General features: G+C 48.1%; 1 protein-coding gene across 1 annotated transcript; it reads left to right on the forward strand.

Moving 5' to 3' along the window:
- Positions 1 to 796: 796 nt before the first annotated feature.
- Positions 797 to 26,414, forward strand: LOC123039144 (uncharacterized). Its single transcript, XM_044462422.1, has 3 exons — positions 797 to 813; positions 1,246 to 1,690; positions 25,914 to 26,414. The coding sequence occupies exons 1-3, from the start codon at positions 797 to 799 to the stop codon at positions 26,412 to 26,414; spliced, it is 963 nt and encodes a 320-aa protein (XP_044318357.1).
- Positions 26,415 to 27,639: the final 1,225 nt, after the last annotated feature.

Here is a 27,639-nt window from a genome sequence, read left to right on the forward strand (position 1 = left end):
GAACTTGGTGGGGTATCAATCCAGAAGAGGAAGGAAGTTGATTTCCCTCATGCAAAACACCACAGTCATCCCAAAGACTGGAACCAAACTTGGTTTTATTGTCAGAACACTGCCCCTGCTGGAGAAAACCCTTTGCCGGGTTACCGCCCTCACCGTCTTAGCAACGGCCACCCGTTACCTCAACGATTAACTGCCAAAGAATAGCAAACTTATGCACCTCAACTCACCAAGCTCCGGGCTCTCTTAGCCAACGGTTTGACTGGTGTTGATCTCGTTTGCTGTTGGGTTAAATGGCACATCCTGCCCTTAAGTCGCCGCTCCAGATTAATGCCTGAGTATACCGGCGACGCCAAGGACCCTCAATGGTTTAATGAAATAGAAATGATTGGTGATGAATCACCAAATCGATGAAGAAGATGTTAGACGAACCAATCGCCGCATGCAGCCAAACCGGGCTGACCCCCTTTTACACCGCCAACAAACCACCAGCGGTAAAGATTGTAACCTTGTGCTTTCTTGACTCGCCTCTGCTTTAACAATGTTCTAATAAATCTTTGTTTAATTTTTATAGGCCAATAGCTCCTTTTGGAAAAGGAAGGCTTCAGATAAACTGGCAAGGGTCCTCGTGCCAAGAGCAAAGTTATAAAGAGAGCAACCAAGAAGAAGACCAGCGAAACTACTGATCCGCCCGAAGATGTTGAAGATTCGGATCAAGAGGTATAACTTGACTCCCTTGGCTCCCTTTTCATACATCTTATTAACAATGACTATTATCAGGATGATGCGGAGGTCAGTCATGTGGACCATGTTGAGGTAATCTCTCTTTCCTCTGATTCAGATCTTGTGCCGGTTCAAAGATTTTGCCGTGCAGTTCGGAAAGTGAAATACTCTCACCCTCTTGCTTATTTGGATCCAAAATTTTCTTTGAAGACACAACAGCCAGAAGGGCGTCGCACAACCCGACAGTGGCCAGCAAGTCACCTCTTCCGGTTTACCGGACACACCAACCCGGAAGCGTCATCCGGAGGTTACTTTTTCTCCCAAAAAACTTAATCCTTTGAAGGGTTTCTTCCATACCCACTAAATCCGTCTGATCCGAATTATTAGGTGTCTTCCAATTCGTCTGGCGGTTCATCAACCACTCAGCTGCCTTCCATTAAAACCATCGCTGGGTAAGCGTACTACTTTTCGGTTTGTTTCTTCATGCGTCGGTTTATCATACTAATCTTTATTTTGATGTTGTAGTGCCAAGGCCCGATTGAGCAAGAAAGCCAAGACCAACGGCCCCATTGATGATGTTGAACCAGAGAAGACCCCAGAACATGTTGGTGAAAATCCTGATATTGTCATGGATAACTCTGCCCCGCAAGATGCAGCTACTGATGCTAATCCGCCGGAGGCTGACCCGGCTACACATGTTGATACATCAAGTCCACGTGCCACGCCTCCAAGTCCAGTTGCTGATTCACTGAGTTCAGTTGCTAATCTGCCAAGCCCTGCTGCCAATCCGCCAAGCCCAGCCAAAGATAATGTCAATCCACCGAGCCCAACCAAAGATGATGATGATGTTATTATTACTGGCACTGCTTATACCGCCCCAGGCAATCCAGTTGTTTTATCGAAACATACCGCCAAGGACGAATTTGCTGCTATGGGCAAGGGGAAAGGGAAGACCAATTTGTCCAGCTATGTTAACCTTTCTGCTCAGGATCTTCATTCCGGATTCTTGAACCGGCTTTACACCAGCCGAGATTATGAGGCCGGTTTGGTGAATCTGATGAAGGAATGCTATGAGGTAATCTTCCAAACAACTTCATCTTTATTCTGTACATTCATTGTATTGTAGCCCCCAAGGGCCGGTTTATCTCTTGAAGATAAACCGGGACTTTAAAGATAAAAAACACTTGGACTTCGTAGCCCCCAAGGGCCGGTTTGTCTTGTGAAGACAAACCGGGACTTTTATATTCCATACTGTACTTTGTTGACTTTCCTTACTTGGGTATTTTCTTGATCAAACACACATTAGCCCCCAAGTGCCAAGATTAAAACTTGTATTGATCCTTGGGACTTCAAACAATCAGTAGTAAAGAAGCAATCCACATTAGCCCCCAAGTGCCAAGTGTATAACTAGTTATATGCTTGGGACTTTTGATAAAATATTTACATGCTCCTCCTATGACTGTGGCAGGCTGATATAAATCACCAAGGCTCCCAAATTGTTGATCTTCAAGAGAATATCAAGTCCCAACAAGCAGAGACTTCCAAGGCCAAGGATGAGCTTAAAACCGCTTTAGCAGCCATGGAACAACTTAAAGAAGGGTTCAAGACTGAGCGTGCCAACTGGGAGACTCAAAAGAATGCACTGCTGAAGCGGGCTGAAGACGCCGAGTCGGCTCTTAAACCGGTGGCGGAAGAGCTAACTGGGTTGAAGCGCCAAGTGAATGCCATGACCTCTGCAATATTTGGTAAGTACTCTTGCCAAGGCTTCTTGAATGACCATCTTTGTAATTTGCCGGGTTAACATGAAATTCTTAAACCGTTCTAGGTGGCTGCATTGCTCATCTGGGCTCTGACATGCGGATGAAGCTGAAGGCAGCATATTGAACAACTATATACCGGTGCCCAACGGGTTATCTGTGCAGCCTCATACAACAATCCGGCCCCAACATTGATAAGGGACACTCTAGCAAGGTTATCCATGATGCCAGCGCAGATAGAAGAGATGAAGAGATCCGCTGCCAGGGCTGGCGCTTTGTTGGCACTTACCCGAGCCAAAGCATGGATAGCGGACTTGGATCCGGTTGATATTGCTAAGGGCTTTCCTAGTGAACAAGAAAACGGGGCAGAGTTTGATAACAAATCCCTCAAAGTTGTGACAAGGGAGATGCGTCCTTTGGCAAGTCAATTGGCGGCAGAGGCTAACTTGACTGCTCATCGGTCCTTCTACGATGCCAACAACCAACGGATTAACACTGCGGTGGAAGAAGTGCAAACTCTTATCCCACAAATCCGTAAGCACACTTACGCCCCTGACGTTGATCCGCCCGAACTTATAAGTGAGGAGGTTGTCTTTCAAGCTTTAACCCGAATTGACTGGACCACCATTGACTTCCAGCCACTGGATGGGGAGGAGGAGGCTAAACCAACGCCAGATGATCCATCAACTTCACGTCAACATGGTGATGAGTCTTGATCCGGCAATTGGGTTGATGTTTCATAAACTTTGTTCTGTGGGAAGAACAATCCCTTATTTTGTGCTTTAAAGTGCCTTGTAATAGGCTAGTTAAAATACTTCGCTCTGTGGCACTGATGCATAACATTGTTGATCCGTCATGATATTTGCTGTGCTTGATTACAGTTTGATAATTTTCATGCGATTCTGATATCTGCATAAAAAGAATTGTCCTAGCGGTTGATCGCCGGACGGGTCATAATGCCCAAGATAAAGCCTGGCTAATAGCCAAAGCGGAATAAATATGAAATAACTCATACCTGTGATATGAAATCATGTAGTAAGGGTGAAAACCCAAATCTTGAGCTGTTATAACCCTTACCCTATAATGATGTTATGAATAAGTCATGCCAGGTTACGATGAACACCAGGTGATCAAACTGGCGACATATAGTCAAAGCCAGGCCGGGTTTTGTAAACACCAATTTGATAAGATGGTTTGACAATGTATAGTTGAAAGCCAAGCCAGGTTAACAAACACCAGGTTAATATGATGACTGAAAAGCCACACCGGGTCAATGGACACTGGTTCAAGATAAATTCATCAAAAGGTGAAAACTTGGCAAAAAAGCAAACAAGAAACCATGTAGTCAAGGCTTTTCAAGGGCTGCCAGGCCCAAATTCGAGGCTTTTCATGGGCTGCCAGGCCACTGAGTTAAACCATTTTGCAAAGCCTTTTAAGATGGGCCTCCAACTAACCAATCATCATTTTAACTTTGACAAGTTCAGGGTCTGTATAAGATTGACTTGTCAAACGTTCGGCGGGTCGTGCCAGGATTACCTGGATAGGAGTGGCTTACTTGATGAAGGCAGGTTAACCCGGGGTTTTAGGTGAATACACCAGGCTTCCAAGCCGTGGGTCGATACCCAATTACAAGGGTCCTTTCAAACTCTTTGTTGCTTTGCACAAAGAGCCCCCAAGTAACTTTGTGAGCTGTGCTCAATGGGTGCCTATGTTTGAGCTGTGCATAACATCCAGACTCTCTTTGGCCCCTTGGGTGTGAAGCTCCCAAGCTGTTTTTTTGTGGCATGATAGCCGGTTTAACAGGTAGTACTTCGCTTTGTCAGCTGAAGCCCCCATGTAAACATAGAGATTTGAAGAAAAAACAGCAGCGGCCCTGCTTATAGCAAGGATGCCGGTTTATTGTATTGATCATAATATATACATTGTTGAAATATGTACATAAGAAAAGCCTATGGCTCAAGTGTAGTAAGGCCGAAGGAGAGCTATGTTCCACGGCCGCCGGGTCTCCTCCTCAGAACTGCGTGAGTCTTCTCGAATGTCCATGAGGTAGTATGATCCGTTGTGCAGATTTTTGCTGACCACAAAGGGTCCTTCCCAAGGTGGGGATAACTTGTGCATATCGGTCTGATCCTGGATGAGCCGGAGCACTAAGTCGCCTTCTTGAAAGCTTCTTGTCTTAACCGGGCGGCTGTGATAACGCCGCAGGTCTTGTTGATAAACCGCCGATCGAGCCAAAGCCATGTTCCATTTCTCATCTAACACGTCCAGCGCCTCTTGAGGTGCTTTCTCATTGTCCGCTTCAACATAATTGGCAACCCGAGGCGAGTCATGACGAATATCACTTGGGAGGACGGCTTCAGCCCCGTAAACCATGAAGAAAGGTGTATAACCCATAGATCGGTTTGGGGTGGTGTTTATACTCCATAACACAGATGGTAATTCTTCCACCCAACAACCCGGCGTCCGTTTCAAAGGAACCATGAGCCGGGGCTTGATACCCTTCAGGATTTCTTGATTCGCCCTCTCACCTTGACCATTGGATTGGGGATGAGCCACGGACGCTACATCAAGCCGGATGTGCTCTCGTTGACAAAACTCCTCCATCTCACCTTTAGAAAGGTTCGTGCCATTATCTGTAATGATGCTGTGTGGAAAACCAAAACGGAAAATGATCTTTTTGAGAAATTGAACCGCCGTGGCTGCATCACACTTGCTGACGGGCTCCGCTTCAACCCATTTAGTGAACTTGTCAACCGCCACAAACAGGTGGGTCTTCTTATCCTGGGAGCGCTTAAAAGGTCCCACCATATCAAGCCCCCAAGTGGCAAACGACCAAGTGATAGGAATCATCCGTAGCTCCTGAGCCGGAACTTGAGCTCGACGTGAAAATTTCTGACAAGCGTCACACCGCTTTACCAGATCCTCCGCATCAGCATGAGCTGTCAACCAATAGAACCCATGACGAAAAGCTTTAGCCACCAGGGACTTTGAACCGGCATGGTACCACAATCCCCTTCATGGATTTCACGTAGAATCTCTTGTCCTTCTTCAGGAGAAATACAACGTTGGAATACGCCTGAAACACTGCAAGGGTGTAACTCGCCATTGTGAATAACCATGGACTTGGACCGCCGGATTATCTGTCCGGCGAAGATCGCATCATCTGGTAACTCGCTCCGGTTCATATACGCCAAATATGGAACCGTCCAATCCGGAGTGGTATGTAAAGCGGCCACCAATTGGGCCTCTGGATCAGGAACAGCTAAATCCTCCTCTGTAGGGAACTTAACAAACGGGTTATGCAAGATATGTAAAAAGGTATTGGGTGGTACCGGTTTACGCTGAGATCCCAGCCGGCTTAAAGCATCTGCTGCTTTGTTTTTGCGCCGGTCAATGTGCTCAACCTGATAACCCTTAAAGTGACCTGCCATAATATCCACCTCGCATCTATAAGCCGCCATGAGTGGATCCTTATAATCCCAAGTACCAGAAACTTGCCGACCCCCAGATCAGAATCTCCAAAATAGCGAACCCGACTTAAGTTCATTTCCTTAGCCACACGGAGACCGTGGAGTAAGGCCTCGTACTCAGCTGCATTCTTAGTACAAGGAAACATTAAGTGGAGAACATAACAAATTTTATCACCTCGAGGGGAAGTAAGAACAACTCCAGCCCCCGAGCCTTCCAATTGCCTGGATCCATCAAAGTGAATAGTCCAGTATGTATTATCCGGTTTGTCCTCTGGTGCCTGTAACTCGGTCCAATCATTGATGAAGTCAATAAGAGCCTGTGACTTGATTGATGTCTGAGGCATATACTTCAATCCGTGCGGGCCAAGCTCAATTGCCCACTTTGCAACCCGGCCAGTTGCCTCCCTGTTCTGAATTATATCGCCCAAAGGAGATGAACTGACCACTGTAATGGGATGGCCTTGAAAGTATTGTTTGAGCTTCCGACTTGCCTTAAAAACCCCATAAACCAGCTTCTGCCATTGCGGATATCGTTGCTTTGACTCGATAAGTACTTCGCTGATATAGTAAACCGCCCGTTGAACCGGATATTCCTTACCAGCCTCCTTGCGCTCCACCACAATTGCCACGCTGACAGCACGGGCATTAGCAGTCAAATACAATAACAAGGGCTCTTTGTCAACCGGAGCAGCAAGAACCGGCGGTTCAACCAACTGCCGCTTTAAGTCCTCAAATGTCGCATTAGCTGCGTCACTCGAGACGAAATCGTCTGTCTTTTTCAACATCTGATACAAAGGAATCGCCTTCTCTCCCAAACGGCTGATAAATCGGCTAAGCGTTGCAATTCGACCCGCCAGACACTGAACATCATTGATACACTTCGGTTTAGCCAAAGATATAATCGCTTTGATTTTTTCCGGATTAGCCTCAATGCCTCTGTTGGACACCAGAAAGCCTATGAGCTTGCCTGCCGGAACACCAAAAACACACTTGTCCAGATTAAACATCATTTTGTAAACCCGAAGATTGTCAAACGTCTCCTTGAGGTCATCTATCAAGCTTTCCTTCTTCCTGGATTTTACCACAATGTCATCCACATAGGCATGAACATTACGCCCAATCTGCGTGTGAAGACAATTTTGCACACAACATTGATAAGTTGCCTGGGCACTTTTGAGCCCAAAGGGCATAGAAACATAGCATAAGGCTCGAAAGGGAGTGATGAAGGCTGTCTTCTCCTGGTCCTTAACTGCCATTTTAATCTGATGATAACCTGAATAAGCATCCAAGAAACTCAGGCGCTCACAACCGGCCGTCGCATCAATAATCTGATCAATACGTGGGAGAGCAAAAGGATCTGCCGGACAAGACTTGTTCAAATCTTTGTAGTCCACACACATACGCCAAGTGCCGTTTTTCTTAAGAACGAGCACCGAATTAGCCAACCACTTGGGGTGAAATACTTCGATGATAAATCCAGCAGCCAACAGCCGGGCTACCTCTTCACCAATGGCCTTGCGTCTTTCCTCGTTAAAGCGGCGAAGAAATTGATTGACCGGTTTAAATTTGGGATCAATATTGAGAGTGTGCTCAGCGAGTTCCCTCGGTACACCTGGCATGTCAGAAGGCTTCCATGCAAAAATGTCCCGGTTCTCACGGATAAACTCGATGAGCGCGCTTTCCTATTTCGGATCCAGATTGGTGCTGATGCTAAACTGTTTGGATGAATCGCCAGGAACAAAGTCAACAAGTTTAGTCTCATCAGCCGGTTTGAACTTCAGGGTCGGGTCATGCTCAGTGGTGGGCTTCTTCAGAGGGGTCATGTCTGCCGGATCAACATTGTCTTTATAAAACTTCAGCTCCTCTGTAGCACAAATCGACTCAGCATAAGCCGCATCACCTTCCTCACAATCCAAAGCGATCTTTCGACTTCCATGTACTGTTATAGTCCCCTTATGACCCAGCATTTTGAGTTGTAAATAGATATAGCAGGGTCTCGCCATGAATTTTGCGTAAGCCGGCCGTCCAAACAGTGCGTGATACGGGCTCTGGATCTTCACCACTTCAAAGGTCAATTTTTCAGACCTGCAATCATGCTCATCTCCAAACACAACCTCCAAAGCGATCTTGCCAACAGGATATGCCGATTTACCTGGTACTACACCATGAAAAACAGTGTTGGACGGTTTAAGACTCTTGTCTATCAACTCCATGCGAAGAAAAGTCTCATAGTACAGGATGTTGATACTGCTCCCTCCATCCATCAGAACTTTGGTAAACTTGTAACCTCCCACCTGAGGTGCTACCACCAAAGCCAGATGACCTGGATTGTCAACCCGAGACGGATGATCCTCTCTGCTCCACACAATGGGCTGCTCGGACCACTGCAAATAATGTGGCACTGCCGATTCAACAGCATTAACTGCCCTTTTGTGAAGCTTCTGATCACGCTTGCACAGGCTAGTAGTGAACACATGATACTGCCCACCATTCAACTGCTTGGGGTGACTTTGATAACCTGACTGCTGCTGATTTCCTTGATTATTCTGTTGGCCATTACCACCTTGGTTATTCTGGTTGCCCTGATTATTCTGAAATCCAGAGTTTGAACCGCCGCCACCATGAAAACCTGGACCTGAACCGCCCGACGGACCCTGATCATACCGGAAGAGATCAGAATTTTTGAACTCCTTCATAATATAACAATCTTTCCAAAGATGTGTGGCAGGGGCCTCCTTGGTCCCATGCTTTGGGCAGGGCTGGTTTAACAAACGCTCTTGATTCATCCCTCCACCGCGCTGGGGCGGTTTACCTTTACGACGCTGCATATTGGTGTTAGCCACAAGATCTGAACTATCTGCCTTGCGCTTACCATTATTCCCATGGCCTCCTTGGTTGTGATGCTGTCCCTTTGCACCGCCGTTCTTCTTTCCCTTCTCCGGTTTCTCCTCATCAGAATCGGGATCCTTGGTATTATCAGAATCGGCATATTTGACCAAGGCTGCCATAAGGGTTCCCATGTCATTGCAGTGGTGCTTGAGCCGTCCCAACTTCATCTTTAGTGACTTAAACCGGCAATTACGCTCCAGCGTTATGATTGCTTGACCAGCATTAATCCGGTCTGACGAATGCAAAACTTCCGAAACCCGGCGCACCCAATGAGTTGTTGACTCGTTCTCCCCTTGAACACAGGCATCCAGATCCACAATGGACATAGGCTGTTTGCATGTGTCTTTGAAATTGGCTATAAACCGGGCCTTCAACTGATCCCATGACTCGATGGAGTTGGCTGGTAGGTTTTTCAACCAAGTACGGGCGGTCCCTTCCAATATCATTGTGAAATACTTTGCAGAGGCCGCTTCGTCCACATCCAACATCTCCATCGCCATCTCATAACTCTTGACCCACGCCTCAGGTGGCTGATCGACGGTATAATTAGGAACTTTGCATGGACCCTAGAAATCCTTGGGCAGTTACACATTATGGAGAGCTGGAATGAGACACGTCACTCCCCAGGAACTGAAGGCAAGCCTGGTGCCTCGATCTACTGATGCTACTGGCTGAACCAGGCCGGGTTGATAACGACCCGCATATTGTGTTGCCAAAGCGGCCTCCCTTCGTGCTCTGCCATTGTCCACCACGTCTTGAGCATTTACCTCACCGCGCGTCGGATTGGGTCCTTGAGGTACATTACGGCGCCGCGCACTGCTAGACACTTCCGGTTCATCCATGTGCCTGCTATAGCTTTTGCTCGGACGGGGGGTTGAATGAATTCTATCTCGGCTATAGGAATAAGCCTATAGGAATAAGCCTGCTGCTGCACCACGGCGGTTTGAAGAAGATCCCTAGCCTGCCGTGTCTCAATCGCCGCCAGTGAATCACCCTCTATTGGAATGGCTGCCAGGCGAGATGCTGCGGCAATCATGTTATCCAAAGGGCTCGAGAAGTGACCCGATGGAGTGGACACGTGTTGCGGCGGGTTATCCGTTCGCCGAGGTAGTTCCATCATCCGTGTTTGATCCGGCGCTGCCCTAGGCGCGTTGGTCCGGTTTGCAGCTGTCGGATTGCTCAGCCCAGCCCCCGGTGTATTAAAGAGATTCAATCCTTCGAAGACCGGCTGCATACGCGATCGGTACTTCCTACGCATTACGTCGTTTGATGCATTCTGATCCAACATGAGCCGGTAATTCTGCGCCTGTATCTGCTGTGACTGGGCATCCAAAGCGGCCTGTTCTTCTGCCATCCTAGCATCCTCAGTTGCCAGGTCCTCCTTAGCCTGCGTTATCTGGTCCTTCAGCTTCGCAATGTCTGCATTGTGCTGATCCTGCGTCTCCAAGGTAACTGCCGTGGTTAACAAGGTCGCCTAAGCATCCATCAAACCGGAGAGGACTTGAGCCGGTCGGCGCACTGGGGCTCCTGCCGCGGCTGTTGATCCGGTATTCATTGCCGCCGTAGATGAAGACTGCAAAGTGGGCTGTGTTCCGGCCATGTAAACAGCAACCCAACTTGGCGGTTCAAGGAGGTCCGTAATACTGTTGCCATCGGAATATCCTTCGAACATACCATCATGAATTTGGTATAGGGACTCGGTTTTGCCAGTGGATGACTCGCTATCGGAATAAACAGCCGTCCCGCCTTCAGACACTGGTTCAGATCCGATCCCATGGACACATCCTACGAACGCACACTTCATGGCGGGCTTAACACGGGCAGGACTCGCACGCTGAGCCGTCTCGATGAGGTCAGTGCAGATGTCCGGCTCAGGGCCCGGTTCGCCGATCTTGCCGATGAAGACATGAATTCCGCTAAAGGGGACCCGGTATCCGTACTCGATTGAGCCGGCCTCGGGGCCCCATCCTTCATCGTCGATGTAGAGCTTGCCGCGATGACTCTTGGTCATCCGGCCAACCACGTACCCCTTGAGTCCTTCAGAGCTGCCCTTCAAGAACTCGAAACCATCGTGCGATAGCCCCAAGGTGGGTGCCAACTGTCGTGGAATTAACACGTCAGATGTCCTCATGGAAGGACTTAGTCGTAGAGCCATCGCGACGGGTTAGCTTGAAGGGGTTAAACCAGACAAGGGACAAGGGAGTTTTATACTAGTTCGGCCCCTTCGATGAAGGTAAAAGCCTACGTCTAGTTGTGATGGGATTGATTGGGTTTCGATGACCAGGGAGCAAATACGCTTTGCCTGGGTCTCGAGTTGTTATTTCTTGTCCCTGAACCGCCGCCGGGTCATCCCTTTATATACATAGGTTGACGCCCGACCGGTCTACAGTGTCCCGAGGCCGAGTCATACAAGTGTCCGGCTCGGTCTCTTCCTTTCCTAACTTACAATACAAGTTACATAACCATGTCGGTTTACCACTATGGGCCCTAATCCGCCTTTGGGCTCCGAGCCTCTAAGTTTCATTAGTAAAACACCATCTTCTGGGTCTTCGTGGGCTTCAATATAGTTGAGGGTGAACTGGGCCCTCCTGGCCGGTTTACGCTCAGTAGCTATATCCCCAACATTAACAGTTCAACCCGATATTAGTTTTGGCCTGTCAGCGGCCTGTCTACATATGGGCCTCTTTCGGCCCGGTTTCACTTTTGACCATTCAAAGGCCCGAGTTGCACCTGGGTCTAATTATGGTCCGTAGTTACTTTCGGCCTCTTAACGTCTCGTCTTCGTGGATACGTTCTACCCCAAACTGCCTATTGGACCGTAAAGGCCCTTCAGAGTGTTGGGCCTAATTTAGGCCCATTATACATCTGGCCTGCTTCCCGCTTGTCATGTAATTGGGTTAGCCAAGGCCCAAAAACATTTCACCCTGTTAATGGCACGTCACCCGAATGGCCCAACAATGGGCCGATTTATATTACAGGGCGCTGTCGGCCCGTGATTTGTTCTCCACAATTAAGGCTGAATCTAGTTTTCAATCTGTTAAAAGCCTATTTAATTTTCCGGCCCAATTAATTCAAGCGGTTTACTGGGCCTTTTAAAGGCCCGAAACTAACAGTGGGTCATATTAAAACTAGACCTAACTAATGTCCCAAGATGATTGTAGGCCCACGGTTCGGCCCGTACTAGCGATTGGCGACCGACCAGTTTTAGTATAGAAATTATTATTTTATAAACCTAATCTATTGGCTCATAGCGCAACGATCGAAGATTATGACCTTTTATCAGAGTGACGACAGCAGAAACATCAAATAAATTACAACATCACGACATAGAATAAACCTAGACTATACGACAAAGAAATTACAACATATTACATCCCCTGGGCATCAAAGTTCGCCGCCAGTGATAATAATAAAGGGCAACTAGACAGCAGATTCCATAAACTGGGCAGGTCGCCACTAGTGTAAATTAACAGGACGCCACCAGTGGAAGTTAACAGGCCAACAAAATAATAGACAAAACCGACAGCACTTCAACAAAGTTGAAGAAAGGTTAGCCCGACCCAGGAGCTGTAGCGCAAGCAACTTAGCAACCTGATGAGACTGCGCTTCTTTGACGCTTATATCCACAAACTTAAGCTGCATAGCATCAATAGACGTCCTGTACTTACGGTTAACCTTGCATAGATATTGGAGCTCCAGTCGGATTTGAGCGAAAGCATGTCTTTCTGCTTGAATTTCAGACTGAAGAAGTCGAACGTATTCAGGCGGCGACTTTGTCGAGCTTGTGTCACTGAGTAAGTTCGACACTACATCAAGATATGACTTTGTGGTTGTATCCCTACCCTCAATATGTGTTGCCTTCTTCTCTGGAATATATGTTAGAGGGACAAACAATGGCTTCGTCTCACTATCATTGTGGCAGTTCTTCCTAGCAGCAGTGCTGTCACCCTGAAAGAGAAACCAGTAGGTAGATAACAAGTTTTGCATGTATAAGCATCAACACTGTCAATTCATCTCATTTCTTTGTCAGAAATAAAGAGACAATGTTTAAAATAACATTAACACAATAGACATTGTTCATAGTTAAGACGGCAGGAAATGGCATTGTGCAGGAGCGGCCAGCTTCACCAGACCATTGTTCATAATTTGAAGGGTCGAGGAGGACAAACTTACATTAGTAGTGAAGGCAGGCTTTATAAAGCCCTTGTCCATATTGATGGGGGGGCAATTCAAGAAGTTGGGAGACTTTAGACCTATCTCCTTAACTGGAATGGGTCTGAAGTTTCTCTCCAAAATGGCAGCCAACAGGTTCCAAGATGTCATTACGCAATGTGTCCACAAGAATCAATATGGTTTCATCAAAAGCAGAACAATCTAGGATTGCATAGGTTGGAATTTTGAGTATCCACACCAGTGCCACCAATCCAAGAGACCAATTGTAATTCTTAAACTTGACTTTGAGAAGGCTTTTGACTCCTTGGAGCATGAGGCTATTATTCAAATCCTGAGATATAAAGGCGTTGTTTGGATAGTGAAGATTAGCGATAGGATTATAGAAAACGGGTTTTAAGCCGATTTATAGGAAAACCCATTTTACTTCAGTTTTTACGAATAAACGGTTTATAAATAACTAAGTTTGGTAAGAAAATTTGGAAAACTGGTTGGCAAGTTCCTTGTTTGGATACCCACGACCACTAGTTGGTCCTATTCCTATTCTCCTCCTGTGAGTGACCCACTTTCCCCAAATCCCACACCATGGCATCATCCATCCAAGCTCGTTGAGCTGCTGCTTCCCTCCGATTCCTCCTCCGCCGCCCTGGACACTGGTTGTTGCTGGACTCCCAGGTCGCCAGCTACATGCTACCGTGCGCGGAAGCCTACCACTGCATGCCTCCGCCCCCTGGACGTTGGTTGCTGCACGCCTTCCCTCCCCTAGACGGCTAGGTCCCCAGGCGTATTCCGTTTCATTGGCTGTCAACCCCGCACAAGCTCTACCTGGCGAGCGGTCCTGCTTCAGGTCAACGCTTAGGCCTGCCTCCCCTCAACACCGGCCGTGCAGGCTGCACCGACATCAGCCTGTATCGGCGGCGCCGGGGGCAGCAGGCAGCTGTAGCTCTTGACCAACATCACCATCAGTAACAGCCTAATCGCAGATGGGGATGACAAGCTAACGGATGGGGATTCACAGGAGCAAGTATGTTTGATTATTATTTTCAAGTTTTGTACTATTAAACTAACATGGACTGCATCATGCACTTGACGAGAAAAGCTCCAGTTATCTCCCTTTTTGGTTTCTTAGCATGTTTTCATGGTCTACATCACGCACTTGCGGAGAGTATACTACTTCATAACTAAAAGGACTTAGCAATTAGCTACATATCTACTTGGTCCATTCAAGAATCTAGTGCGTAGGTACAAGCGGAACACTTGAATGTCACATACAAATGCATCAATTTGAAGTAGTTTATTGGTCGCTTCACTTGCTGAAACGATTGGTAGACAATGACATTTCATCTTGTAGCTCCAGATAGAGAGAGGGAGAGGCAGAGGGTGAGAGAGAGAGATAGAGCTTATAAGCCTATAAAAGAATGTGAAGTTCATGTCCATATAAAGAATTAAAAGTTGCAACAATAATTATGCAGATATATCTGCAATTTAAGATGGAAAACAAATATTGCAGTATTTAATCATCTTCTGGTTGAGTAGTACGTTGTTGATGTTTAGTCCACAACTCTCAGGCGATGGCAGCACGAACTCTCTCACCAGCAACTCTATCATGTTCTCTTGCTTGCCCATGAACTTGTTGATCACCATGGTCAGTATTTTGTTCTGTTTCCCCATGCTCATAAAGCTCGAATAACTCATTAGGATGATTAACCTTCCTTATGAAGTTGTGGATAATGCAACAACCCATAACAATTTTCACTTGAGTTTTGTACGGATAAGGAATTCCTCCTTTCCTACTTAGAATTGGAAAACGAGCTTTTAGAACACCAAAAGTTCGTTCAACAACATTCTGCAACTGTGCATGTAGATGGTTGAACAAGTCCTTCTCACTAGTATATCACCGATTACTTCCACGAAATGAAGCAATATGATAGCGATCTCCACGATACGGGGCAATAAATCTTGGAGTATTCGTGTAGCCTGAATCAACAAGGTAATATTTAGCAGACTAAGGCATAGCCTAGTGGTGGGAAGGGGCTTATGCCTTCCCACCCACCCAGGTTCAAGGCATGGTACGTGCAATTTGGGTTTGTTTCACCAATTACTGTAGGGGGTTCCCTTAAGTCTTTCTGTCAAAAAAACAAGGTAATATTTACCTGCACATTAACTTCATATCACACTCATCATCTTTATATATATTGTAGATACACAAGTAATTGTACTTTACATTCAGGAACAACTAAACCCCCACTAGTAACAGCCCATCTTAGAACAACTTGATCCGATGCAGAACCCTCCCATCCAGCAGCGACATAAGAGAATGTCATGTCAAATGACACTACTGTCATTACATTTTGAGACGGATAACCATGTCTGTTTCTATAAGGAGTTTGCTTTTCAAGCCTGACTTTTGCCTTAATATGTGTCCCATCAATTGCTCCTAGGCAGTTCTTTTGGGATTTTTTGTTAGTCAAACAATAATGTTTATATGGTGTGGACCTTCTATTTGTGAAAATCAGATGGAAAGGAGTATCTGCTTCTAATAGCAAACATACCTTGAAATATGGGTAGAATCTTGCGTCACCCAATATTTTTGATGGGACTTGATTGCTTGGATCTGTTATGCAAACATCACACAAACCATTTATGGCGTCTAAAAATTTGTTGAAATGCTGGCTGATTGGTTCACGAGAATGCTATATCTATCTTGGATGACACGGTTTCTAAGATTGTGACCAATCATATGTAGAAACATGAGTAGTTGTTCGTCCACTGTCATTCGATTTGTATCCTTAAGTAACTTCCTCTCGCATAAAGCATCTCGCAACAAGTAGAATGTGTGCTTCTCAAGACGAAATTGTTCATTAAATCTAACTGGATGTCCCTCTAAAAACTCGGTTGTTTTCTGAGCACCGGTTAATATAGAAGTGTTGCGGGCTGTTCTGAATAACCTTCTGAACAACACATCATGAAACAAGGACACTGCAGAAATGTTATTAGTAAGCACTTGCTCGGAATCAGAAAGTTCATCACCTGGCACATCCTAAATGTTCATAGATCCCTGCATGATTTGCACAGTTGACTATATCATCTTTGGATAATTGTTTTAAAATGTAATAGTGCTGAACCGCACAATGAACAATACCAAACTGAAAACAATATTTATTACTTCACACAAATTGACAAAGCATAAGTGAAATTGTTTTCTGAATCTTGTAAAGTGCGAGAATGACTAAAATAAAATACTATGCTCAAAGGTGTATTACAAAAATTCTAAGGATCAATAATCCAGAGCTTTCACGTCTCTTCATCCATCTCAATGAAAATGGCCCATTTATCAGCATCTGTAAATGCCTTTGTCGCCTTTAGTTTCTCTTTGGGATCGAGATTACTCATACTGTTTAATATTGCGATACAAGATTTAACCGAGTAAACTTTAGTTTGTTGTGCTACTGTTTTCTTTGCTTCAGCAATTCTAGGTGATGCATCTGCAAGGCGATCAATTGCAATTATGGCATCATCGGTTGTCCGTTTTTGTCCTCTTGCAGTTTCCTTGGATCCACTTCTAGGGGACTTCTTTTTTTGGCTCAATGGTAGTTGACTTCTTCGTGAAGACACCAGTGGAAGCATTGATTTAATCAGAATCGATGTCAGTCGGTGTCAAAACCGGCGGATCTCGGGTAGGGGGTCCTGAACTGTGCGTCTAAGGCTAATGGTAACAGGAGGCGGGGGACACAATGTTTACCCAGGTTCGGGCCCACTCTATGGAGGTAATACCCTACTTCCTGCTTGATTGATCTTGATAAATATGAGTATTACAAGAGTTGATCTACCACGAGATCGTAATGGCTAAACCCTAGAAGTCTAGCCTATGAGGTTATGATTGTTGTGGCTAAACCCTAGAAGTCTGAACCCTCCAGTTTATATAGACACCAGGAGGGCTAGGGTTGTACAAAGTCGGTTACAGAGAAGGGAATCTACATATCTGAATCACCAAGCTTGCCATCCACGCAAAGGAGAGTCCCATCCGAACAGGGGACGAAGTCTTCTATCTTGTATCTTCATAGTCCAATAGTCCGACCACAGTATATAGTCCGGCTGTTCGAGGACGCCTTAATCCAGGACCTCCTCAGTTGCCCCTGAACCAGGCTTCAATGACGATAAGTCCAGTGTGCAGATTGTCTTCGACATTGCAAGGCGGGTTCCTTCTCTGAATACACAAACATAGCCTTCCGAACATAGAAAATGTGCCCGGTTCTGCAAAACAAGTACCACACACCACCATAGAGAGTATAATATTTCACGAGTCCAATCCGCTGACAAATTTTTGTAGCGTGACATCGCACCACTTCCCGGTCATTATTCGAACTGTTTTTAGCCTGCCACTCCATATTACGAGGTGCGGTTTCATTGACACGTCTTGTCAAAGCAGGGATCGTGTCCCCTTATCACAGGATTCTCACCAATACGGGCATGGGTAACCCAACCGTGTCATCTGCACGACGCTTGGGAAATAGGTAAATTTTAAGGCGAGTGAGGAGCCGCATGACTTTTACTGACTTTATAAAGGGGTAAGGATTCATCCTTGTTCACCCACGCCTTCTCCTATGCCCATCCATTCTCGAGGTCCAGTGCCCAAGCTCTCGCCTTCTCTGCCCAAATAAGCACTCCAATCATGTCCGGATCCGGAGAAGGAGGCAAGTGGATGGCCTCCTTCGTCAAGAAGAAGTACATCAAGGAGCTCCGGGAGGCCGGGTACCTAGCCAAGGAAACCGTTCACCGACTTCTGGCCAAGGGACAGATTGTCCCTACCCCGAAGCCCCATGAGAGGGTTGTGTTCCTCACACACTTCGTCCGCGGGATGGGATTCCCTCTCCACCCGTTTGTCCGAGGACTAATGTTTTACTACGGGATAGACTTCCATGATTTGGCACCCAACTCTATCCTCAACATCTCGACATTTATTGTCGAGTGCGAGGCCTTCCTCCGCATCCCACCTCACTTTGGCCTATGGCTGAAGACCTTCAATGTGAAGCCGAAGGTGGTGAGCAGCCAACAAGCAGAGTGCGGAGGCGCTATGGAGGGCAAGATGCCCAATGTCACCTGGCCCGAAGGCTCCTTTGTGGAGACTGTCAAAGGGTGGCAGTCGGGGTGGTTCTACATCACCGAGCCGCATGACACCAACTGGGCAGCGGCCCTCGCGTCCGATCCCATATTCCGATGCGGCTCACCTCCTGGAAAGAGAAGGGCATGGCCTGGGGTTCTCTGAGCTAACAGCACTCCAGACGCACGTCCAGAGTATGGTAATCAAGAAAGTCAAGCTCGTCAACATGGTCCAGGTTATGCTCGTTCGCCGGATTCTTCCGTGCCAACGCGGGACTTGTTATTTATGGGAGTATGATCCAGCCAAGCACCAGACCCTATTAGAGCTCTTCGGCACGACGCACGAAGATATATGGAAGGTGCTCTTCAAGGCCAACGAGGTGCTACCGGCCACGGTCGAGGATCGTGGGCACGACCTAACTCACCCTGCAAATCCGGTAAGTTCTTTCATGTTTTCAAGGTGTACCCTTTACTTGCACATTCGAGGAAGGCATCTAAGTCTCCCTATCAATTATTTCAGGACTGGACAATGATGGCAGAGCAGATTAACTGTCCGGCTCCGCTGCCCGAAGACCCAGAAACCTTGTTCCTGATGAAGATGCTGTTTCCGGCGCCTTATGAGGTGCCGGAGAAGAAGTCCCAGAAGAAAGCCAAGGGGACCAGAGGTGGTCTCTGCCACAAGGGTCTTTCGGACGCGACGTCCGAAGACGCCGAGGCTCACTCCTCCATCGCCGAAGGCGAGGAGGAGGAGGAGGAAGAAGAAATCCATTCCCCCCTGTAGGGGGGAGAAAGAAGAGGGTGGCCTCCACACATGGGGAGGCCGAGGTGTCCAAGAAGGGGTAAACTTCCCTTCCGGACAACTCCACGGCGGCCACCAACAACGGCGGGGAGTGGGAGCCCAGGGTCAAGCCCCTGGCCAAATCGTAAGTATCCGGACACGTTCATGTATCCAGACTTTTTATTTTATTATTTTACTGTGCTAATTTATGCATTTGCAATCTAGCTCAGTCCAGTCCCGAGTGGTCCTTATCCTCAAAGGATTCGCTGGATCCGGCTGCGATGGACAGCGGGACCCTTCCATCGGCCACTTCTCCTCAGGACCTGGATGGTGCCGAGGCATCGTCCCGAAGGATCCCCGGCCCGGGAGGGAATTCAGAGGCTGGCAGGGGGCGCCTGAGGGTGAAGCCTCGGGGGACGAACACATGGGGAAGCCAGCCCCCATGGACGCTGACAGTGCGGGCCATATCCAAACAGGCCCTCAACCGAATATAGTTCCGGAGACACATGCGGCTCCGGAACCAGGCTAGCTGCCCCTTTCAAAAGGAGGCGGTACGCCTATTCCACCAATGGCCTCTGTCCATCAGAGGCACTAGATAGTTTGCTGGAAGCGCTGCGAGGCGCTTCCATTGTGGAAGAATACCATACTCTTATGAGTACAGTGATTGAGAAGATCCAGTCCACCAAAAGCAGACTGACCAAAGCCTGCACTAACCTTCTAACAGGCTTTGAGGAAAGTAACATAATTGTAAAAAGAATGTCACAGTATAGACAGTAGCCCCTAATACTCTGTCCGGTGTTCGGAAAGAAAAGCCGAACAGAGGATCAAATAATTTTTCGCAGGAGTCTAATCTTGATATGTTTAAGTGAATAAGCAGGCGTCGCTGCTGGCTGCTGCCGCTCATACGGCAGAGGTCTCTGGACTGAAGCAGAACCTGGAGCGGGCCGAGGAAGAGCTCGGCCTCGTGAAGAAGCAGCTGGAGGATAGCCAAGGTATGCAGTAACCTGTGCGTATATTTAGGAAGAATGAATGGTTCATGCTGACTAAAGTGTCATGAACTTTATTAGGGGCCAGGACCGAAGTAGCGGCCCTCCAGAAGGCGTTCGCTGAGGCCGAGGACAAAGCGGCCTAGGAACGCGTTGCGCGCGAGAAGCAGGTGGCCCGGGTCAGCGAGGTCCCGCAAGAGCTCCAGGCCATCAAGAAGTATGAGTCCTTGGAGCACGATTTTAAGACTCAAGAGTCCAAACTTGCCAAGGCCCGCCAGAGCGCACAAGATGCCTGAGCCGAAGCCCAGGGCGCCCTCCAGGAAATCTAGGCGGCCAAGAAGATTATGGTGGGTAAGGATTTCATTATGCAAAGCAGATATGTGAAGGAAAGGTTCCTTTTACTTACCCGGATTTGGAGCTCTCCAGGGGCGTTTGTGGATCTGCCGCGCAACATATCAGACGCTGCAGAATTCTATCGAGCCGAAGAAGGGAGCTCTATAGAGATGTTGTTCTGGTCTCAATACCTTGGACCAGAACATCCAGTGCCCTTTAGCGACCAGCTGAAACAGCTAGTCGAGCTGCATAAGGTGGCCAAACTAGCCATGGAGGACTTAATAATCCAGCTATGGCCTTCCGAGCCTATGCCTAGCAGCTACTTCGGACTCGTGAAGCGGCTTGTGAGTGCTTGCCCATGGCTTGAAGCCATCAAGCGGTCAGTCTATATCAAAGGCGCGCGGATGGCCTTTGCCCGTGCGAAGATGCATTGGGCGAAGATGGACGCCACGAAGCTGATGACCGAGGGGCCGCCTGAGGGCAAGGAGCACCGCCGACCCAAACTGTATTTTGATAGTGTCCTAGAGGGATCCTGCCTTGTGGCAGAGCAATGTGCCAAGGATATCATATTCCCATGAAAACATTCATGTTATCCTGTCGTGTAATATGAAACAAGATCGTTATGTAATATAATGCTTGTTATTTTAAAATTTTACCTCATGTGCGTCCATTTATGAAATCTGACAGTTGGCCAATCGTCGGCTTCTGTCCCCATGTAGATAGTACAGGGGTGTTCGGGATAAATCTAAACACTCTTTACTCCATATTTTGGTCCTTAAAGGAGGAGTTTAGGGCAATGAACAAGGCAATCAGACTATACGACTTTATCACCCTCACTCAGCCATAGGAGTTTGACAACGAAAATTTTGGCGCAGCCCCTTGTATTTGAAAGCCCGAACTTGGGGCCCTATACACGCCTAATCAGATAAAAACTGATTCCTCGCATAATGTGGAAAAAATCTCTAAGGATTTGAAGCCTCTCGAACAGCTGACCAGCTCTTGCCGCATCATGACAGACAGTTTTCGGCTTTCTCTACTGAGGTGCTCGTCCGGTAGAACCGGGACACAATTGCAGTAGTTCTCCCTTTACTACCCTAGCCGATATAGCGGAACGTAAGGTAGCAAGCACAGGAGCTGGGCAACCCAACTATTGACCAAAGACATGATTCGCAGCCGATGCATATAATGCTATAAGTTCGGGGTGCCGAACTGTACTATTTCAAACTTTATTGCCGTATTTCAGGGCATGATGAAGCCCCTGGCGAAGTAATGCGTACCAGAGTGTACGGGTGCAATTGATAAAAAATACAAAGACAAGTGAAAAAATCGATTAATAAGCTAACGCCGCAAATTGTTTCCCATTGTAATTTGATTAATATGTCAAGGCGTATTTGTACAAGTAATGCGATAAGAAAATAAGGCTATTTAGCATGCCATGGCCAAGGGCAAGCTGCATGCAGGTATTAAAAACAGGTATAACGATCATTAGCAGATACCACATGGGGATTCCCTTGTACGTCAAAGCTCCTTGCCTTCTTGGTGTGTCCGTCCCGCGATGGGTCCGATGATCAGGTTATCAAAAAAGCCTCGAGAAGAGAAAAACCTGAAAGAAAAATAGAGTGAAGGTATGCGGATCTAGGGGCGGTTGAGCCGCATTGTGGACCGCGGTCTAGCTGTGCCTCCGTCCATGCCCATGGTATTTTAAGTGCGTAGTTATGTACGCGTGGCACAAATGTCACTGCTTGATTGGTACTGGGACGGAGGCCGAATTGCTAGTCAAGCTTTGGATGAGCTGGACTGTCCTGCTGCAGAGTAGTTCGGACTCGCTTGACGGTGTCCGGGAGTTTTACTGTCGAATTGAGGTTCTGCCTAAAAAGACTGCCCTGTACTTTTGCTGCAAGGGCCGCAGTGTGCTCCTCAGTATGAAGGGAGCGTTCCGTATTTCCGTTGACCGTTATGACACCGTGTGGTCTGGGCATCTTGAGCTTGAGGTAGGCGTAGTGCGGCACCACATTGAATCGAGCGAATGCGGTTCGTCCGAGCAGTGCATGATAGCCACTACGGAAGGGGACGATATCAAAGATCAATTCCTCGCTTCAAAAATTATCCGGGGATCCGAAGACCACTTCCAGTGTGATTGAGTCCGTACAACAGGCCTGTACACCTGATATGACACCTTTAAAGGTGGTTTTGGTGGGCTTGATCCTTGAGGGATCGATACCCATTTTGTGCACTGTATCCTAATAGAGCAGGTTAAGGCTGCTGCCACCATCCATGAGGACTCATGTAAGGTGGAATCAATCAATAATTGGGTCAAGGACCACTGCAGCTGAACCGCCATGACGGATACTGGTCGGATGGTCCCTGCAATCGAAAGTGATCGGACAGGAGGACCATGGGTTGAACTTTGGGGCGACTGGCTCAATCGCGTAGACGTCCCTGAGTGCACGCTTGCGCTCCCTCTTGGGGATATGGGTGGCGTAATGTTCACCGTTTTGACTTGGGGGGGGGGGATTTCTTCTGTCCCCCTGTGTTCGGTGGTCGGGGTTCCTCATCATTGTCATTGCTTTGCGACCCTTTCTCCTCATTATCGGCATTTAACTTGTCGGTCTGTTTGAAGACCCAGCATTCCCTGTTGGTATGTGAGGGAGTCCTGGACTAGGGGGTGTCCGGACAGCCGGACTATCATCGTCAGCCGGACTCCAAGACTATAAAGATACAAGATTGAAGACTTCGTCCCATGTCCGGATGGGACTTTCCTTGGCATGGAAGGCAAGCTTGGCAATAGGGATATGTAGATCTCCTACCATTGTAACCGACTCTGTGTAACCCTAGCCCTCTCCGGTGTCTATATAAACCGGAGGGTTTTAGTCCGTAGGACACACAACCATTACAACAATCATACCATAGGCTAGCTTCTAGGGTTTAGCCTCCTTGATCTCGTGGTAGATCCACTCTTGTACTACCCATATCATCAATATCAATCAAGCAGAAGTTGGGTTTTACCTCCATCGAGAGGGCCCGAACCTGGGTGAAAACATCGTGTCCCTTGTCTCCTGTTACCATCCGCCTAGACGCACAGTTCGGGACCCCCTACCCGAGATCTGCCGGTTTTGACACCGACATTGGTGCTTTCATTGAGAGTTCCTCTGTGTCGTCTCCGATAGGCTTGATGGCTTCTTCAATCAACAACAACGCAGTCCAGGGTGAGAATTTTCTCCCTGGACAGATCTTCGTGTTCGGCGGCTTCGCACTGCGGGCCAATTCACTTGGCCATCTCGAGCAGATCGAAAGCTACGCCCCTGGCCATCGGGTCAGATTTGGAAGCCTAAACTTCACGGCCGACATCCGCGGAGACTTGATCTTCGACGGATTTGAGCCACAGCCGAGCGTGCCGCACTGTCGCGATGGGCATGATCTAGCTCTGCCGCCGGACAGTGCCTTGGAGGCCGCACACGAGTCCGCTCCGACCTATAGTTCAGAGCTGACCACGCAGATCGAGGACAGGTGGCTAGACACCGCCTCGGGAGCTGCAACCTCTACGGTGATGGAGCCGAATACCAACCTTGTCCCTCATAAAGCTCGTGACTCCGAGGTGCCGGACTCCTTGCCGGACTCCGAACCTTCTGCGCCCCTACCAATCGAATCCGACTGGGTGCCCATCATGGAGTTCACCGCAGCGGACATCTTTCAGCACTCGCCCTTCGGCGACATCCTGAATTCGCTAAAGTATCTCTCGTTATCAGGAGAGCCCTGGCCGGACTGCGGTCAGGAGGGTTGGGATGCGGACGATGAAGAAATTCGAAGCCCAACCACCACCCACTTTATAGCCACTGTCGACGATCTAACCGACATGCTAGACTACGACTCCGAAGACATTGACGGTATGGACGACGACACCGGAGACGATCAAGAACCAGCACCTACGGGGCATTGGAAGGCCACCTCTACTCATGATGTATGCATGGTGGACACTCCAAAGGGGAGCGATAACGAGGAACAACGGGACACGACGAAGGATAATTCATCCGAAAAACAACCAAAACGGCGACGCAAGCGCCGCCCCAAGTCCCGCCTCGATGACAACAGTACCCATAATGACCCAGCCATAGAGCAGGGCAAACCAATAGGTGACAAGCACGCAACCAAGCAGCCATCAGAACAGGATGAACCGGATGACCAGCTCATCCTCGGTGAAAATAACAGTCCGGACGATCTCACGCCGGACACACCACCGGAGCGTAAGAACCTCCAAAAAAGGCTTGTCGCCACCGCAAGAAGCTTGAAGAAGGAAAAACAGAAGCTCAAAACAGCGGAAGACATACTCAGGATGAGGTGGAGCAAAGTACTCAAGACCGCGGACAAATATGGCAATGGCCACCAAACAAAGAGCTACCCGAAGCGCAAGCTGCTGCCAGAATTCGACGAGGAGGCCGTAGAGCCCCCACAGGCAAAAAGCAAAGAGGCCGCCTGGCCGGATAGACGACTAGATGACAGGCCAGGAGCAGCAAGTGGCGCCGCACATAAGCCAGCACATGACACATATAAACATCCTCGCAAAACAGATGGTCCGGTCAGGTCCATCTATGGGCCAAAAAAGAGGGCCCCAGGAAGCAACTCAACATGCCGCATGTTCGAAGATAACGGCACACCTAAATACAGGGGTGTCGCACACCCACTATGTTTCACCGACGAGGTGCTGGATCATGAATTTCCGGCGGGATTCAAGCCCGTAAACATAGAGGCATACGACGGAACAATAGACCCCGGAGTCTGGATTGAGGATTACATACTGCACATACACATGGCTAGAGGAGATGATCTCCACGCCATTAAATATCTACCCCTCAAGCTCAAAGGGCCAACTCGGCATTGGCTCAAAAGCCTCCCAGAAAATACTATTGGAAGTTGGGAAGATCTCGAGGACGCGTTTAGAACAAATTTTCAAGGGACTTATGTCCGCCCTCCGGATGCAGACGATCTAAGTCATATAACTCAACAGGTCGGAGAGTCAGCGCGCAAATTCTGGAACAGGTTCCTTACCAAAAAGAACCAAATAGTCGACTGTCCGGACGCCGAAGCCTTAACAGCTTTTAAACATAATGTCCGAGACGAATGGCTCGCTAGAAACCTTGGCCAAGAGAAGCCGAGAACAATGGCCGCACTAACAAGCCTCATGACCCGGTTTTGCGCGGGGGAAGACAGCTGGCTAGCAAGATGCAGCACCAGCGACCCGAGTACATCCGAGATCAGAGATGGAAACGGAAAATCACGGCGCAGAAAGGACCAGCGCCGAAATAAAGAAAAAAGCCAAAAGAACACGGCGGTAAACGCTGGATTCAAAAGCTCGCGGCCGAACAACAAAACACTGCCTCTTAAGGCCAACAGTGACGAGCTATCCAACTTAAACAAAATTTTGGATCGGATATGTCAAATCCACAGTACCTCCGGAAGGCCTGCAAACCACACCCACCGAGATTGTTGGGTCTTCAAACAGTCCGGCCGACTCAATGCCGAACACAAGGGGCTCGACGCGCCAAGCGATGACGATGACGAACCCCAGCAGAGCGCCGGAAAACAAAAGACTTTCCCACAAGAAGTCAAAACAGTAAACTCACTTCATGTGATAATACGGAACAACAGTGCGGCACCCGCCAAAGTAGGTGTCGCACGGTCCACCCCAGCGGAACCTCGAGATTGGATGTCAAAACCAATCACTTTCGACCACCTAGACTATTCTAGAAGTATCCGAAACATAGGATGGACTGCTCTAATATTGGATCCTATAATCAACGGATTACAATTCACACAAGTCCTAATGGATGGCGGCAGCGATTTAAACCTGCTATATCTGGACACAGTCCGCAAGATGGGGATGGACCTTACTAAAATTCGACATCGCCGCACTTCCTTTAAAGGAGTGACACCAGGCCCTTACGCCAAGTGCACAGGCTCCTTACTACTAGAAGTTGTGTTCGGGTCACCCGACAACTTCCGACATGAAAAGCTAATCTTTCATGTCGCCCCATTCAAAAGTAGCCATCAAGCACTATTGGGGCGTGAAGCTTTCGTCCGCTTTAACGCAATACCACACTATGCGTCTCTTACACTTAAAATGCCCGGTCCATGTGGCATTATCTCATTAAAAGGTCGCTCAAGACCCCGGACACGGCTAGACGAGTCTGGCATAAATAAGCTAGGGGCTCCCTAGCCGCACACCCCTTTACAAGGGGCTATGCGCATGAGCTAATATAAGCTCAGCTTTATTCATTCATTCATATTTCGATTTCTAATACATTCTTTTTGCATGATTTCCTTTCAAGCTAAGTTCCTCTCTTTTTACAGATGAACAACGTGCACACCCGTCCAGGATACGGCACAACGGAGACACAGGCGCAAACGTGCAGTAGGGACCCGTCGCAAGGATTCTTTTTAGATTAAGTCCCTGCGTAAACCTTTCTTAATGTGTTTTGTTGATTCACATCCCACGGTTTTTCACCATAACCAACAAGGAGGCTGGCGTTTTGGCATCGGCCGCGCCAGAAATTCCCGCCTGTACCTGGACACTAGGGGCTTAGGGCATTGTTCTTCCCGTTATAATAAAGACCGAATACCTTAGGGAGTGTTCGGCGTCTCAAGTTAGGCCTTATATGCATCCGCTCCGAGTCATGTCTTTGGTCAAATGTTGGGTTTGCCCGGCTCCTGTGTTTTGCTGCCTTACGTTCCGTATCATCGGCTAACGCGGCACCAGGAGAACTATTGTGATTGTGCCCCGGTTCGGCTGGACGAGCACCTCAGTAGAGAAAGCCGAAAACTGACTGTCATGACATAGCGAGAGACTGGTCAACCACTCGATCGACCTTTGGAATGTTTAGAATTCCTCCGCTTTGACGAAGGACCGTTTCCCGGTCAGGCACACACGCGCCCCAAATACGGAGAGCGCGGTGCCCCTAGGGGCTATATCGTAGCCCCACCTTCGAACTCCTATGGCTAAGTGAAAGTGATAAAGCATTATAGTCAGGTTGCCTCGTTTGCTACGCTACCACCTCCTTAACAGGACCAAGACATTGGATTAAGTGTGAAAACGCGCTATTTCGCAAACACCCCCGCACTATGTGCGTGGGGGCTGAAGCCGAAGACTGCCATCTTTCAGGTTATACACAAGTATACATTAACAGCCACACATGAGATATTTCAATACTTGAACGCACAAGTACAAAAAGCGCTTATATTACAAACATCGTTTTATAAATCATAAAGTTCATTTGAACACCATATTTTTTGAGCACTGCGACTCTATTACACGAGCACCACGCAGAACTTCCCCAAAATAGTGCTCGGCGGGTAACCGGCTCTCGTCCGAACCCTGGGTCGCAACGGCGCTGGCATCCATCTCCGTCCAATATGTTTTCACACGGGCGAGGGCCATCCGTGCA

Source organism: Triticum aestivum, chromosome 2B (genome assembly GCF_018294505.1).
Source record: "Triticum aestivum cultivar Chinese Spring chromosome 2B, IWGSC CS RefSeq v2.1, whole genome shotgun sequence".
Classification (NCBI taxonomy): domain Eukaryota; kingdom Viridiplantae; phylum Streptophyta; class Magnoliopsida; order Poales; family Poaceae; genus Triticum; species Triticum aestivum.

Coding starts and splice junctions, on each gene's coding strand:
- LOC123039144 (XM_044462422.1), top strand. Junction 1,691..25,913: donor AGACCAATTTGTCCAGCTAT/GTTAACCTTTCT, acceptor TGGATGTCAAAA/CCAATCACTTTCGACCACCT.